At 44.6% G+C, this 15,129-nt stretch overlaps 2 protein-coding genes across 2 annotated transcripts; one reads left to right on the plus strand and one right to left on the minus strand.

The window, feature by feature from the left end:
• Positions 1-7: 7 nt before the first annotated feature.
• EAH_00000960 (serine/threonine protein phosphatase, putative) lies at positions 8-5,627 on the plus strand (the record flags this gene model as incomplete). Its single annotated transcript, XM_013396056.1, has 3 exons — positions 8-1,492; positions 1,830-2,079; positions 2,410-5,627. The coding sequence occupies 3 exons, from the start codon at positions 8-10 to the stop codon at positions 5,625-5,627; spliced, it is 4,953 nt and encodes a 1,650-aa protein (XP_013251510.1).
• A 1,933-nt stretch (positions 5,628-7,560) lies between these two features.
• EAH_00000970 (PPR repeat-containing protein, putative) lies at positions 7,561-15,008 on the minus strand (the record flags this gene model as incomplete). Its single annotated transcript, XM_013396057.1, has 8 exons — positions 7,561-8,471; positions 9,095-9,347; positions 9,742-10,119; positions 10,419-10,505; positions 10,785-10,964; positions 11,340-11,432; positions 11,868-12,112; positions 12,473-15,008. The coding sequence occupies 8 exons, from the start codon at positions 15,006-15,008 to the stop codon at positions 7,561-7,563; spliced, it is 4,683 nt and encodes a 1,560-aa protein (XP_013251511.1).
• Between the last annotated feature and the right edge of the window lie 121 nt (positions 15,009-15,129).

Here is a 15,129-nt window from a genome sequence, read left to right on the forward strand (position 1 = left end):
CAGCCTCATGAATCTAACTGGGCGTTCTTCTTTGTGGAGAGGGGGGCTTAATTCACAGTTCCCTCTCAGCCTGCGTCTAATATCTCTTTCGTCTTTGTTAATTCATCTCTTTCTCCTCATCTCTTGGCCCCCTCTCAGCGCTGCAGTACGCTCTCCCCTCCTCGGTGTCCATGATGGCTCGACCGTAGGGCGGGGTCTTGGGGGCCCCAGGGGCCCCGGCCTCACTCCTCGTCGTCTGTTGATTGGATGGACTCTGCGAAAGTTTTTTTTCGTGAAGACGCCTGAGACGCTGCTGGCTGAGCGCGCGCGTTCGCTGCGTGCGATGGCTCCTGGGTGTGACTATGGATTGCAGTTTCTGTATAGCGCAGTGATGGTAGCTGGGAAGCACACGGCTGCTCGTTCTGCTTTAATTGATACCAGCATGGAAGACATCATGGTGGCTTTCTTTCGCATGGGCGGCTTTGAAAGTAATCGCTTTCCTCTTCAGTGGTATGCTATAGAGACCGCTCTGCTTCGGTCGCATGCCAGAGCTATTCAAATGGCACTCAGGAGGCAACAAGCAGAACAGCAAGACTACGAGAACGACCCTGATAGAGAGAAACCTCTCGATCTAACAGTGCCTGAATATGTATGGATGCTCGGGCAGCAGAGCCGAGACGCTGAGTGGTTTTTTGATGGGAGCACGTTTCATAAGAGAGGCGATTACAGTATCCCTGAGAAGCTGACAGATCGTGATATTGGCTTTATGAAGAGTGTACCTTTTAATATTATCAGAGTAGCTAGGGGTATTGAAAGAGAAACTCCAACAAAAACCGTCGCTCATCTCATCGAAGAACTGAGGCAGCGAGGAGTAACTACGCTTAACGATATCTTTGTGAAGACGAATTTCCTTGATCTTGTATTTTCCACAGGTGTAATGGACGAAATGCTCCTGCAAGCTGATATTCTATCGGAGTATATTTCGAACTGGGAGGCGTTTAAAGCAAACGAACTCACACCTCCTTCTATTCCCCTAGGAAGCGGTCTTCCAGATTTGTTGAAGACTCTGACAAGCAAGAAGACAACGAAGGAGAAATACCCAAAGTGCCCCACCATGGGGTGCTACGTGGATAGCGTGTGGACGCAGCGAGCAGAACACCCAATCGATAAAGAAGACAAGCAGAAGGACCCGAATGAGGAGAAGAAAAAAGACCATTCGAGTGAATCTTTCACCGAACTTCTCATCAAGAAAACCACCGCCAACTCCCTGAAAGTCGTTGCCATTGGAAACACAGGCCAAGCTAAATACGATAAGACACGAGGCTTCTGGAACCGCCTGAAAGGCGCACTTAAACTCAACGAATTGGAAGAAACTGTACAAGCCATGAAGAGTTGGCATGAACGCGAAGGTGTGGATATTGCTCTCGGGCTTGGAGACTTTCTGAAACCCCCAGGCATGCTCTCCGTTAGGGAACCCGGCCTCAAGGAGAAGTGGCGAGACATATTCGTGGAGGTAAGAAGCTGAAGAAAGCAATAATAAGAAACACAAACGAACACACGCACACACATGCATACACACACACACGCACACACACACATACACGCACACACACACACAGAGAGAGAGAGACGCGGACAGCATATTCCTGAAGGCACACAAATTGAATCAAGAATGAGACGCAGAGGGACCCATAGAACGTGTTTCCTCGTCATTGACGAACTGCCGTTATTTATCTTCACCTTGTTGCAGCGTTTGTCTGTGTGTCGTTGAGTTGCGGTGTATATCGAGCGGCTGTTTTCTTGTCTTTGCGCATGCATACATACATGCATGCATGCATGATTGCATGCAGGATGCGGGGCTGAACGTTCCTTGGTATATGGTGAACGGAGAGGCGGAGACTATGGTGAGCCGCTCGACGCCTTATCGCTACCACTACACGCGGCAAGACTTAAACTATCACAACCCCAACTGGATGCATAAATCTGTTTTTACAATGGTGGCGAATCTCACCACCGCAAGTGGAGGCACAGAAGATCAGGAGTTTACAGTACATCTTATTTCAATCGACACCTGGGCGCTCTTCGGGGGGACTCCGTTCTGTGAGTTGTCTCCCCTACAGGCTTTGTTGCTGCATGTATGAAACAGCACAAGAATCATCCTGCCACTTACTTGGTGCTTTCTTAAAAACTAAGTTGTGGTTTATGCAGCATGATACTCTCCAGGGAGCGTTTGTGCGCTTGGCACACCCTCTACGGGTCTACAAGGATACTGCTGCTAGCGGCTTGCGTGCATGCATATAATATATATATATATATAACATGCCTATTACATATATTGTTTATATATGGATCTGTTTGGGTGTGTGGGTGTGGGTGTGTGGGCGTGTGTTTCATGGGTGAATATATACATGTGTGTGTGTATGTGTCTAGACGATAACTTGGGGCAGTATCAGAATAACATGATAGCGCTGAGCAACGCGTTATATCACTCGGCGAAAGCGAAGGCAGATTGGATCATAGTGCAGGGCCACCACCCACTGACGTCTACAGGGGCTGAGGCGGAGGAGGCGCGGCTTACGTACATCGACGATATGGTGAAGGCGAGCAGACCGCGAGGCCCCGAACATCGTTTAGTAGATCTGCTGACTTCCTACCAGGTAGACGCGTACGTTTCAGGTCACGATGATGTAATGGAATATATAACGATGGCTGACTTGGACAAGAACAGCACTCTCGCCTTCATCACCAGCGGCGGCGGCACGCGCATCATGAGTGGAATTATGGGAAGAGGCTGGCTGGGGAAGATCAGAGGAAGACTGTTTCCTTTGCTCTGCTGGTCTGGCAGACGCATCTTTTATAAGCTCGACCCGGGAGGCTGCAAACCTTCTGAAAAGGACCAGGCACTGGCGTACAAGTTCTACGCTCCACAGGGCCCCAACTGGAAGATTACAGTAAAAGAAAGGATATTAAATACCACGGGCTTCGCCAGCTTGAAATTCACCAAAGATTTCCTCATCGTTGACTTCATCAGCAGCAGCACAGGCAAGCCCACCGGGAAGAAGCTGCACAAGCAAACAAATAAAGCGGCTCGCGCAGTGAAGTTTATCGATTTCTGGGAGGATGCGGACCTGAAACTAAAAGAATTAAACATAGATCACGAGGCATTTGAAGAAGAAAACCGAGAACGCGTCGCAAGTGAAATTGCTTTCCAAACCCGTACACCCGTCCTGGGGGAGCGTCTGCGGCTGTACGAGAAGGAATTGGTTGACATATACGGAGAATACCAGCACTTAAAATCCAAGAAAGCGATGTATGAAACGATGAGTGCACAGAAAGCAGCGGCTCTTGAGGCTCAAGGGGAGAACCTCCGCGAATCCGAACTTACTGAAGGCATGTACGAGCAGACGGAACGCATCATCGAACTCATGTACGTCATGGTTTCGCAGCACACGTACATGTGGGGTCGATATGAGGCGCTAAAAGAGCAGCGGAAGAAGCTGCCGCCGCAAGACTCCAGACACGCAGAGGCGCTGTTGAAACTGGAGAAGAAACTCGTCGATGTACTGAAGAAACGCAGAGAAGTGTCGAAGAAATATGTCGATCAGGGAAACCACCCAACACCAGCAGACGCAGAGCAGATCAAAGAGCTCGGCGTCAAGTCTCGCATCTTGAAACGCGATATTGCCGAATTTGAACAAGTCATAGAGGAGGAGCAGAAGAAAGCAGAAGGCGGGGAAGGGGGAAGTGGAGGAGAGCAGAAAGAGCATATCTCAACGGGGAACAACCCAGGAGCACAAGAAGAGCCTGCAATCAAACCTCTAGACCAGAGCATAGAGGCGCGTTTGGATAGGAAGAAGCGACAGCTCCAAGAGCACGAGAGGGTAATGAAGAGCATCGACGAGTTGCCTTCTGCGGAGAAGGAGAAGATGAAGGAAGAGATAGGCATGCTGCAACGACAGCAGACAAAGCTGCGAGCAGAGGTAGACAAACTGGAGGGAATCTTGGGGAGCAAACAGTGGTCGGCAGACAAGAGACCTTCAGAGTTATGGGAGAAACGTTTGCAGAAACACGATCTAGAGCAGACACTCCAAAATATTGCGGCGTACAGAGAGTCAATCGTAGATATACCTAAAGTACACCGCAGAACAAAAGATTTGAACGATGCCGTAGCCAACATTGACATACAGAAGATGGATATTGAGGAGCAGCTGCTAGAAATAGAAGACGAACTCTTTCACTATACTGAGACGGACCTCCAGCGCCGTTTCTTAGACCTACTCGACAGGGTAAGAGAAGCCTCCCTCTTGGTAGACAGCCGCAGCACAATGCCCCCCGAAGCCCTAGAAGACCCTGAAATTCAGAAATCCTTGGAGGATGCGAAGGAAGCTCTAGAGACGCTGCAGCAGGAAGTAGATGCAGCAGATGAAGCGTTGCGGAAGGAGTTGAACGACCTCGACGAGGCCTGGATAAAGCGAATGATTATTCGAGGAGCAGATGTGAAGGACCTAGCAGAAGAGTTTTCTATTGATGTTGAAGGTGTTAGGCAGGAAGATGCTAAGGCGAGAGAAGCTGATCCGTACAAACAGCTCGACTGGACGAATGAACAAATCGGAATGTTTGAAGAAAGACTCACGTCAATCGAGAAACTGCCTCCAGAAAGGCAAGAAAAACTTCAAACAGACAAAGAACAAATTGAAGAGAGACTACGTGAGCTGAACAACTTGAAGGAAGCGGCAGAGAAGGCGATACGCCTGAAAGAAGCAGGAGAGACGCAAACACCAGCAGAGATAGAACAGCAGACAACGGAGAACGACAGCGGCGATAAACAACAACTACAAACAACGAACGAAAAAAGCAAAGAAGATGCTGATGGGAGCAGCATTCCCTCAAGACCCACTGCACCAACACCTGCAGATACACCCGACGCGGGTCTCGGCTTTGAAGAGCAAACAGACGAGGAAACGGTGCCTATGGTATTTGACGACGAAGCAGGAAGAACGTCAACATCCGCTGCAACAGGGGAAGCAGGAGCAGCAGCAAAAGAAGGTGAAGCAGCAGAAGAAGCAGCAGCAGGAGCAGCAGGAAGAGGAGCAGGTGCCTCTGCTGAAGATGAAGCGGAAGATGATGATATGAATTTTGAAGAATTGCGTTTTTCTAGCGAAGGGTCTGATGGTCGTCGTTTAGCTGCAGTTATGGAGTGGTTCCAGCCAAAGAAAGAAGAAACACCAGTTAAAGAGCTACCAAGTATAGACTTAGGCCCTAAAGATCCTTGTGAAGGCGAGCCGATGTTATATGTGGTAGTGAAAAAGGCAATTAGTGCAGAATATGGAGCAACCTTCGCTGAAAGATGTAAAAAAGTATTCGCAAACAGATCGCATAGATCGCAAAGGAGATTCATAGGTCTATTCGATGACTCAGGAGCTCCTGCTTTCTATGAAAAACCCCACCCGCACATTACTAGGGGCTTGAAGCAGCTCTTTGGAGGTCCAAACGTAAAGTCGTTCATCAATCTTATGGCAGAGATACGTAGAAGAATTTTAGATGTTGCGGGGAAAATCGAAGTTGCAACATATGAAGAAGCAACGCAGACAGAGGAGATTTACGAACAAAAAGAAGAAGAAGAATTCATTGTGCCTGACGACGAATAAATATATTCATCAACCACTAACAATCTAAGAAATATAATATCTACTATCGAACAAATGCTGCATGGGGATAAATAAATATATAAATATATATATATATATATTTATTTATTTATTTAGGGGTATGTATGTACATCTCGGGATGTATATACACTCAGTATGCGGCTGTTAATAGAATCTGCAGAAACTGCTTTTTAAATCACAGTGCAGCGCATTCGCAGGCGGATTATATTCATCTGCTTTTTGTTTGATTTGCCAGCGGGGCTCTATAGAGCCTTAACCATAAACCCTCAGCCAAACCCTGAACGGGTTTTGGGTTTAGGGTTTGTGCTGTGCACACTGCTGAGGTTCATGCAGGATACAGAGGCATATTCTTCTTTTCTTTCTTTCACTTTACGCTTTTTGAGTGAGTGCTGGCATAGAACGGTTTTGGTATATCGGAGTGCCTTGTCTTTCGACAAGGAATATATATATATATATATATATATATATATATATTTGTATAATCATATTCTATACATATGGTTGTTCTAATATATTCTTTGGCTCTTTTTCTGTATTGTATTCCTTTTTGTTCTTTTAGTGTCATTCTTTTCTCTTCTCTTCTGTTTGAAAAACTCCGATTGTCGACAGCAGCGAGGTTAGTTTTCTGCTGGTTTTTTCTTTTTACTTCTTTATTATCCCTTCTGATCCCCTCTTTTCTTCTTTTGCCTCGTTGCTTGCGCCTTCTGCTTTCAAACGGGGCAGCAGAAGCCATCAACGCCTAACAAAGTCCTCAGCTCTTCTTTCTTGCGTCTATATTTGCTGCTCGTTATACCTCACTGGCACATACATCTGTGCATTTGTTCTTTATTTATTTAACACCCATTGCAGCGTACAGATAGCCAACAGGCAGCTTGCGGATACAATTCGTCGATGCAGTTATATCAACGATCTCTTGCAGATACACGCTGCTACACCCTAAACCCTAAACCCTAACTCCTAAATATTGGGGGCTAATATCTGTAGGTAGTGCCTTCATCAGCATGAAATAAAATGTAAACCTAAACCCTAAACCCTAAACCCGAGGGTGTATCCGCATCATGTGAATGAGTTTCCTTATTGCAGGCCCGTGGTGCCTGGGGCGTATACGAAAAGCAGTTGCTTAAAATGCAGCAATTTGTTTGCATTGAACATCTGTAGATATTTAAACGCCTTCACAAGAAGGACTGCATGCATGCATGCATGCATGCATGCATGCGTTGGTTCATGCATGCATGCACTTGGCAGCAGCTCCAGCACAAGTTGATAAATGGGGCTTGGCCAAGCAAACAAACAAATAAACAAAAACAACAACACCTTTTCGTGCTGCTTCTGCAGCGTCTTCGTTTGTATACAGCTTGTTACCTAATAAGCAGAAGAAAACCCCATCTCCTCTGCACACGTTTGTGCGGAGGGGTTTGTTTAATAAATAACACCAAATACATTAATAATAAAGCAATATAATAGACATCAACTGCTCTTCCAAAGAGCCTGATTAGCAGTCCTTGCTGCTGCTGCTGCTGCTGCTTGCGCGTTGCAACGAACACCAACAACCATAACAACCAGCAGCAGCAGCAGCAGCAGCACATCAGCTTGCTCTTTATTGGGATGTTTTTCTTCTCTCTCTCTTTAGACAGAAACATATGCACTTGAGGCAATACACCCACAAGCAGTCGCTGATGCAACGGAGACATTTTCATTTAGCCTCTCCGCTTTCTGTTCAGTGTTTGCATGTTAAGAAAACACTATACATATATATGCATGCATATATATATAATATATCCATATATACATACACATATACATATCATACATACATATATACAATATATATGCATACATGCATTATATACATCAAATATATACATCAAATGTACATAATATCATTATATATATTTATACATACATATATTGACTATGGCCTGCCGCAGTACAGCAACAAATTGTCTTCGTCTGTTGCTGCTGCTGCTCCTTGTGCCGCTGCACTCGGTGTCTCTCCGACACACCCGTACAGCAAAGGCAGCCCCACGTTGCTGCTGTTTGCATGCAACGATCCTGCTGCTGCTGCTACTGCTGCTGCATGCATGTGAGGACTATTGCCACGCACTCGACAGCCGCCCTGAGCTGCGGCTCCCTTCCCCAGGCTGCAGGTTTGCAGCAGCGTTTGCTGCTGCTGCTGCTGCTGCAGGGATTCGTGGGCCAGCTGTTTCAGCTGCATGCTTTGAGCCGCTGCAGCCTTTACTGTTGCTGCTGCTGCTGCTGTAGCTGCTCCTGGGGGAGCTGCAAATCGGTGATTGAGGAGCTGTTGCGAGTCTGGAAGAAGCGCGTTGCCGCCGTTGATTTGCTGCTGCTGCTGTTGCTGCTGCTGCTGCTGTTGCTGCTGTTGCTGCTGTTGCTGCTGTTTAAAGGTTTGTTTGTTGATGCCTACCAGCGCAGCAAAACCCTTCCCTCCCTTCTTCTTTCTCTTTCTGCTGCATGCAGAAGCAGAAGCATCGCCACTCTGAGGGCGCAGCAGATCCCAAACGCCTTTGTAGACTGCGTGGAATTCCTCATGCTGCTGCATTTGCTGCTGCTGCTGCTGCTGCTGCTGCTGTGCAAGTATAGGGTCTGCACTGAGTGCAGCGAAAATGCGGAAGAGCACTCCTTGGGGGAAGGTAATGCCTTCTGCTGCTGCTTTTAAACTGAGCTTCCCTGCAACAAATGCAGCATCATTAGCAAGACAAGCTGCTACCAATGCGGTGTATGCATAGCTGTCCAAAGGAAAATTAAAACGCTGCGGTAATTCCTCAGCCAGCTGCAGCGCCCGTCGTAAGTTGTTGCAACGCCCTGAACGCCACACAAAAATTAACAAAAATAAATACAAATAAAGAAAAATAAATAGAAAAATAAACAGAAATAAACAAATATAAACAAAATCCAAAGAAAAATAAACAAGCATAAAAAAACAAAACACAAACAACGAGCAGTAAAGGGAGGTAAATATTCCTGAAGCCGCCAATACACACAGAAGTATGAAAATATACAAACAAAAAGAATAAATACAAATACATAAAAGAATAGACAAACAAACAAAACAAACAACAAGGAGGAAGATATGCATATAAACAGCGCAGCAAAGAACAAAAATAAACAAGGAGAGACAAACAAAAAGAAGATATACACAAATTATATGAGTAGTCGTAGAGGGGAAAATCAATAAAAACAAAATATAAACAAGCAAAATGCATCAAATCCAGCAACAAGAACAAACAAACAAACGAAATAGGCAAACGGATGAATAAAACAAATAAACAAAAGAACAAACAAAAAGCGTAAGTAACTTTCTGTTACTTAATAAACGAAACGTAAAAGGGCAAAGCAAGAGAAGAAACAAATAACCAACTAAATAAACAAACAAGAAGCAGAAGTAAGAGAACAAAGAAAGTATAAAAATATATAAAATGGCTTACCAAAGAGTTTAACGCACTGGCAGAGAGTATAACTGCTCGGCGCTACGTTTGCTGTTTGCATCATTTCCAGGAGTTGCTCAGCAATTTCTGGGTTTTTCCTTGCTGCAGCTCCTTGGATTAGAGTATTAAAGACAATTGCATCTGGTTTTATATTGTATTCTTTCTGCATTGTCTTCAACAAAGACAGCGCACGAAGCAAAGGTGCCTCTCCGCTGCAGCAGCATAACCCCTTTATAACAGTACTGAATGATATCTGAAGAAACAAACAAAAGAAAAAACAAATAAAAGAATAAATAAAAAACAAAATGCATCGATATCAAAATCATAAGGAGATTCTAATCGCAACAATTCAAAAAAAAACAAAAGCCCTTCGAAAGACCTCCGAGAAAACAAACAACATGAACAAACAAAAATAAAATAAAGTTATAAATAATAAATTAAAAATAATCTCCTTTATCGTTATCTTGTCTCTAAGTCGTTTCCCCCGGCATCTGTACATTCATTTTGTTCTGAACTTATACCTAAACCTTTTAACTTCAATTAGTATTTATATAGTTCTGATATACACATTTATATTTATACTTAACATTCATATTTAATTTATTTCTATTTCCATTTCTATTTATATTTTGTTATAAGCGCCTTACCAGGTCTGGAAGGACCGCTCTTGATGTGCATACATCATTGAATAAGAGCAATGCGTCTTCTGTTCTTCCGTTTACAACGCAAAGATGAAGTAACGCATTTAAAGATATTGTATTAATAAAGTTCTGTTTAGTTTTCCTGTCAGCTGAGCCTGCTGCTGCAGCAGCAGATCCTGCTGCTGCTGATGTTGCTGCTCCTGCTGCTGCAGCAGCTGCTGCTGCTTGGTGCAGGGTCTTGTACGCTTCTAATGCAATATCAACGCCTTTACTCTGAAATTTTGAAAGCCCTTTAATTAATATTGAAAAATGCACAGAGTCCGCCAGCTGTCGCTCCATCATAAAACGAAATAAACTCTCCGCTTCATCTAACAGGCTATGCGCCTGCAGCAGCAGCAGCAGCAACAGAGAAGAACATTCTTGCTTGGAGAAAAGCCAAGCCTTTAAAAGGAGAAAAGAATATTACGCAGGAGAAAAGACAAACAAGAAAATATATAAAGGAACAAAACAGATAGAAAGTTTTTTTAAAAAAGTAAAACAACAAGAGCTGACCGAGAGACGCATGAAAGCAAATTCAAAAAAATAAACAAACGACGAAACTAAACAAAACAAATTATACGAATAAATAAACTAAACAAGCAAATAAATATATAAACAAATTATTTATTTGTTTGTTTACTTACAAGGAGTATTTCAAGCATACAGCCGTAGGTGTAGTTAGTCGGTTCGATGTTCTTGCGGCTGTGGAGATCTCCCCATAGAGCCCAGACCTGCAGAGTAAAGTAGAAATAAATAAATAATAATTAATTTGCTAATTAATAATGATAACAACATCCATAATATTGATTAGTAATACTAATTAAATGTCTTAGAAAGGGTAAGAAGTTGTCTTCCTAAGATTTTCTTTCTCTTTGCTGTATGCCAATTTTAAATAATATATTCATCTTTAACTTACTCCAAAATCAGGGAACAAATTAATACAATATTAAATGAATATTAACAACGATATTACTATTAAACATTGAAAATATATCTCTCTAAAGCCGCACCTTATTTACATTTCCCAGCCTTCCATAGGCTTTAATAAGAGTACCGTAGGCGTGTGCATTCGGAGTAAGCGGAGACTGCTCAAAATTTAGAAGAAGACGCCGAAGACGAGTTAAATCATTTAATCTTAAAGCAGCATCAATGCATGTTGAAAGAAGAATAAGGTCTTCGCATGCATCCACCTGCAAAGACAGCAAGATATATATAAACATATACATATATATATATATATATATATATATTTGATTAAACAGTATTGTATGCAATTTTTATCGTAAACAACTATAACAAAGAGTTTTAAAACTATAAACTGTTAAAGAAATAAACGACTACGGTAAAATATTAAGGGGGACAATCATCATAACAACTTTATCTTTAACAATAACAATAAACAATTACTTTAAAACAATACAAATATAATTAATTATAATAATCCTTCGGTGTTAATTAGATAATTAAAGTTAATTTGAATGCATTAATAAATTTAATTTAAATACATTCAATTAAATACTTTAATTTATTTACATTAAATAATTTAATTTATTTAAAACACTTACTCCATCCATCAAGCGCAAAGTGCGGCGTATAAGTTTGGGGTCTTGGCCTGGCTGTAAACTTTTAACTAACGAGCTTACAGTAAACTTATCAGGCTGTACAACGCAAATAAAACAAATAAATAAATAACAATAAATTAAATACATTAAATAAAAAACTAATTAACTAATTATACACAACATGATTGAATGAAGCCGTCAAGGTAAACGACAAACAAAACACAAGGTAGATACAAACAAAAACAAAGAACAAACGAGTAAAAAAATAACAACTCAGCAAACAAATAGTACAGAGACAGCATAAAACAGAAATATATATATATATATTAATATGCACATGTATGTTTATATATATAGATATATATGTATTACTAAAATATATATTAATATATATTATATATAACAGGCTATTTCTTTATTTTAATGGATACACTTGTACTAAACAGAATAAAAAGAAGATGCAAACAGAGCACAAGAGAACAAATAAGAAATAGATAAATAGATAGATAGATAAATAAATAAATAAATTACCGTCATCTTAGCTCTTTGTATTTCTTCTACATAGAACCAAGCGCGCTCTGTATTGCCTGCACCAACTGCTGCATTAACTAGGAGGTTAAAAGACACCTCATCAGGTTGCAGTTTTCTTCTTTTAATTACTTCGAGAATTTTCTCTGCTTCTTTCAAATCGCCTCTCGCAGAAAAACCTTTTAACATTGTGTTGTACGTAACTAAGTCTGCTGCGCCTGCTTCTTCAATGTATGCAAATAAACCCTCTGCAGTACATACACCACAAAACAAATATAAAAGCATTAAATACAAATGCAGCAGCAACAAACCAAATACCTAGCCTTTTACTTTCCTAACTTCGCTAGCTTCCAGACCTTAATTAATTAAGTACCTAGCTAGCTAGTTAGCCAGTTTGCTTGATAGCCTCTTAGGTCTCTAGATGTCGAGCTAGCTAGTTGCCTAGCTGGGTCTCTATCTACCTAGCTAGCTAGCTAAGTAGCTAGCCAGGTAGCTAGCTGGGTCTCCGCCTAGCTTGGTAGCTAAGTAACTATGTAGCTAGCTAGCTAGCTAGGTAGTTAGGCAGCTAGCTAGCTAGCTAGGTAGGTAAGCGGTAAATGGGGCCTTACTTGCAAGCCCCAGCTCGTTGCTGCCGACGCAGGCGAAGAGCACATAGTTGAGGAGCTGTGTGTCCGGCTTAACGACACCATCTCTTTCGACAGTCTCAAGGATCTTCACTGCTGCTTTTGCATCTTTCTTCTTCAAACATTCTTTTACTAAACTCATATAATACTGTAAAGCAGCGCGGCCGTCACCCTTTGCTTCTTTTGCTGCTGCAGCACCCGCCACGCAGCAGCCACGAGATCGACGCCCTCCTCTTCGGCTTCCTGCTGCTGCTCCTGCTGCTCCCGCTGCTGTTCCTGCTGCTGTAGTTGCTGCTGCTGCTGTTGTTGCTGTTGCTGCTGCTGCTACTGCTGCTGAAGATGAAGGGAGACAGCCGTGAGATAAGGCATTAGAACAAACGCGACCTCCCATTCCGCTTCCTCCTTGCTGCGGTGCAGATAGCAAACGCTCCTTTTGCTGCTGCTGCTGCTGCTGTTGCTGCTGCTGTTCCTGCTGCTGCAGCAGCTGCTGCAGCTGCTTCTGAAGCAACTGCTTCTGAAGCAGCAACTGCTGCGGCTCCTGCTCATGCAGCAACTGCTGCTGCTGCTCGTGCAACAGCTGCTGCTGCTGGTCGTGCAGCAACTGCTGCTGATGCTGCTGCTGCTGGTAGCTAGCTGCAGCGTCAAAGGCATGCAAGTCTGTTGCTTCCTCCAATGTTTGCAGCTGAAGTAGCAACGAGTTGTTAAATACATCCTGCTGCTGCTGCAGCAAAAGCTGCTGCTGCTGCTGCTGTTGCTGCTGCTGCTGTGGGGTGAGGGAGAAGGAAGAAAACTGTCGGGTGCTGCTGCAGACCTCCTGCTGCAGCAGCGAAAGTGGAAGCAGCCCCTGAGGGTTTATAAGAGTGGCAGCATCTGCAGTGTTGTCTGCTGCTGCTACTGCTGCTGCTTCCGGGTGAGTAGCAACACCAGCAGCAGAGACAGCGGCAGAAGCAGCAGCAGCAAGACTCTGCGTTGAACAGAAAGACAAGTCAACAGGCAGCGCCGAAGTAGCAGAGAAATCACCGAAGACTCCGCCTCCCAGCCACATCGGTGTATTGCTGTTGCTGTTGCTGCTGCTGTTGCTGCTGCTACTACTGCTGCTGCTGCTGGTGCTGGGTGTTGCGCTGCCTAGCGGAGCAGCAGACACCACAGGGACTACTTCCCAGCTCTTGCTGTGCAGCAGCAAACCTTCTTCTTCTGCTGCAGCACATTTGTCTTGCGTCTGTTCTAAGCCGCAGATACTTCTTTCTTGCTCTTCTCCCGACTCTTCTCCTTCCTCGTGTCCAAACGGAAGCAGCAGATCCCCTCCTGCTGCTGCTGCAGCAGCAGCAGCTGCTGCTGCTGACTCCTCTGGTGCTGCGGCGGGGGAGGGCGGCGAGGACAGAGGCGGTGCACTCTCTATGGCAGCCTCCTCAGCAGCAGCTGCTGCAGCTGAGGAAGGTTCTTCCTCGTGCGTCGTTTGCTGCAGCAGCTGCAGCAGTTGCTGCTGGCTCTCTTCCGCTTCCTCCTCCGTGCTGTCTTCCGTCGAGGAGTCTTCCTGTGTCATAGTCAACTCTGCTGCAGGCACTTCCTGCTGCTGCTGTTTCTGCTGCTGCTGCTGCTGCTGCTGCTCGGCGCCTGCAGTTGTGGTTGCGGCAGCCTCATGTCTTTTGATGATCTCCAGTTGCAGTGAGTGACTCCTCTGCAGCCGCTGCTGCTGCTGCTGCTGCTGTTGCTGCTGCTGCTGCTGGTGCTGCTGCTGCTGTTTATGATCGTAGGAGCTGCAAGCATTCTCTCTAGTTCTAGCTACAGCAGCAAGAGACAACCAGCCTAGCAGCAGCACAGCAAGCAGACAGAGGTCTACCTGCACAGTGGCGTCAAAGAGAAGACAAGCTGTAAGAGTTAATAGAAATGCAGCAACAACCAACAGGTTGGGGAATAACCAGAAGAAAACTGCCTTTAGAAAATCTTGTGGGGCCCCCTTAGGCACCCCCAGCAGCGCGCATAGCTGAGGTGTACATACAGCTGCTTGAAGCAAGAATGAAGAAGGGCTAGCACTCAGCCCTAACTTCGCTACACAACTTGAAGTAGAAACAAACAAATCATCTCCTACTAAACCCTCACAACCTTCTCTCCCTGCTCCTGTTCCTGCTGCTGACGCTGCTGCTCCTGCTGCAGCTGCTGCTGCGCTTGCTGCTGCTGCTGCTGCTGCTTTGGGGGTTGCTGCTGCGCCTGACATGCGAGCCTCTGCAGCCTCCGAAGGGAACAAACAGACGGAGGAATTGTCGGCTGCTGTTTCAACGTCAGAAAGAGCAGCGCCTGTTGCTGCTGCTGCTGCTGTTGTTGTTGTTTCTGCCGCTGCAGCTGTTGTTGCTGCTGCGGCGCTGCAGTCATGCTGCACGCTGCTGTCTGCTGCTAATCCAGCAGCAGGAGCAGCAGCAGCATCCGCAAAAGAGCTTAAGTGCATCTCCTGCAGGCCCTGTGCTGCGGCGTCAGAGCGGCAGAGGTGTTTGCAAATCCTTTGGCTGATGTCTATGTTCTGCATGGGGGTGAGAGAGGGAGGGAAAAGAAGAAGAAATAAGACAAAGACGAAGTAAAGAAACAAATAAAAAGATTAAATGTTCAAAGGAAGAGGCCTAGTAAGTGAAAATATGAAGGAGAAGACA

Source organism: Eimeria acervulina, genomic scaffold (genome assembly GCF_000499425.1).
Source record: "Eimeria acervulina Houghton genomic scaffold, Eah_scaff3, whole genome shotgun sequence".
NCBI classification, from domain to species: Eukaryota; Apicomplexa; class Conoidasida; order Eucoccidiorida; family Eimeriidae; genus Eimeria; species Eimeria acervulina.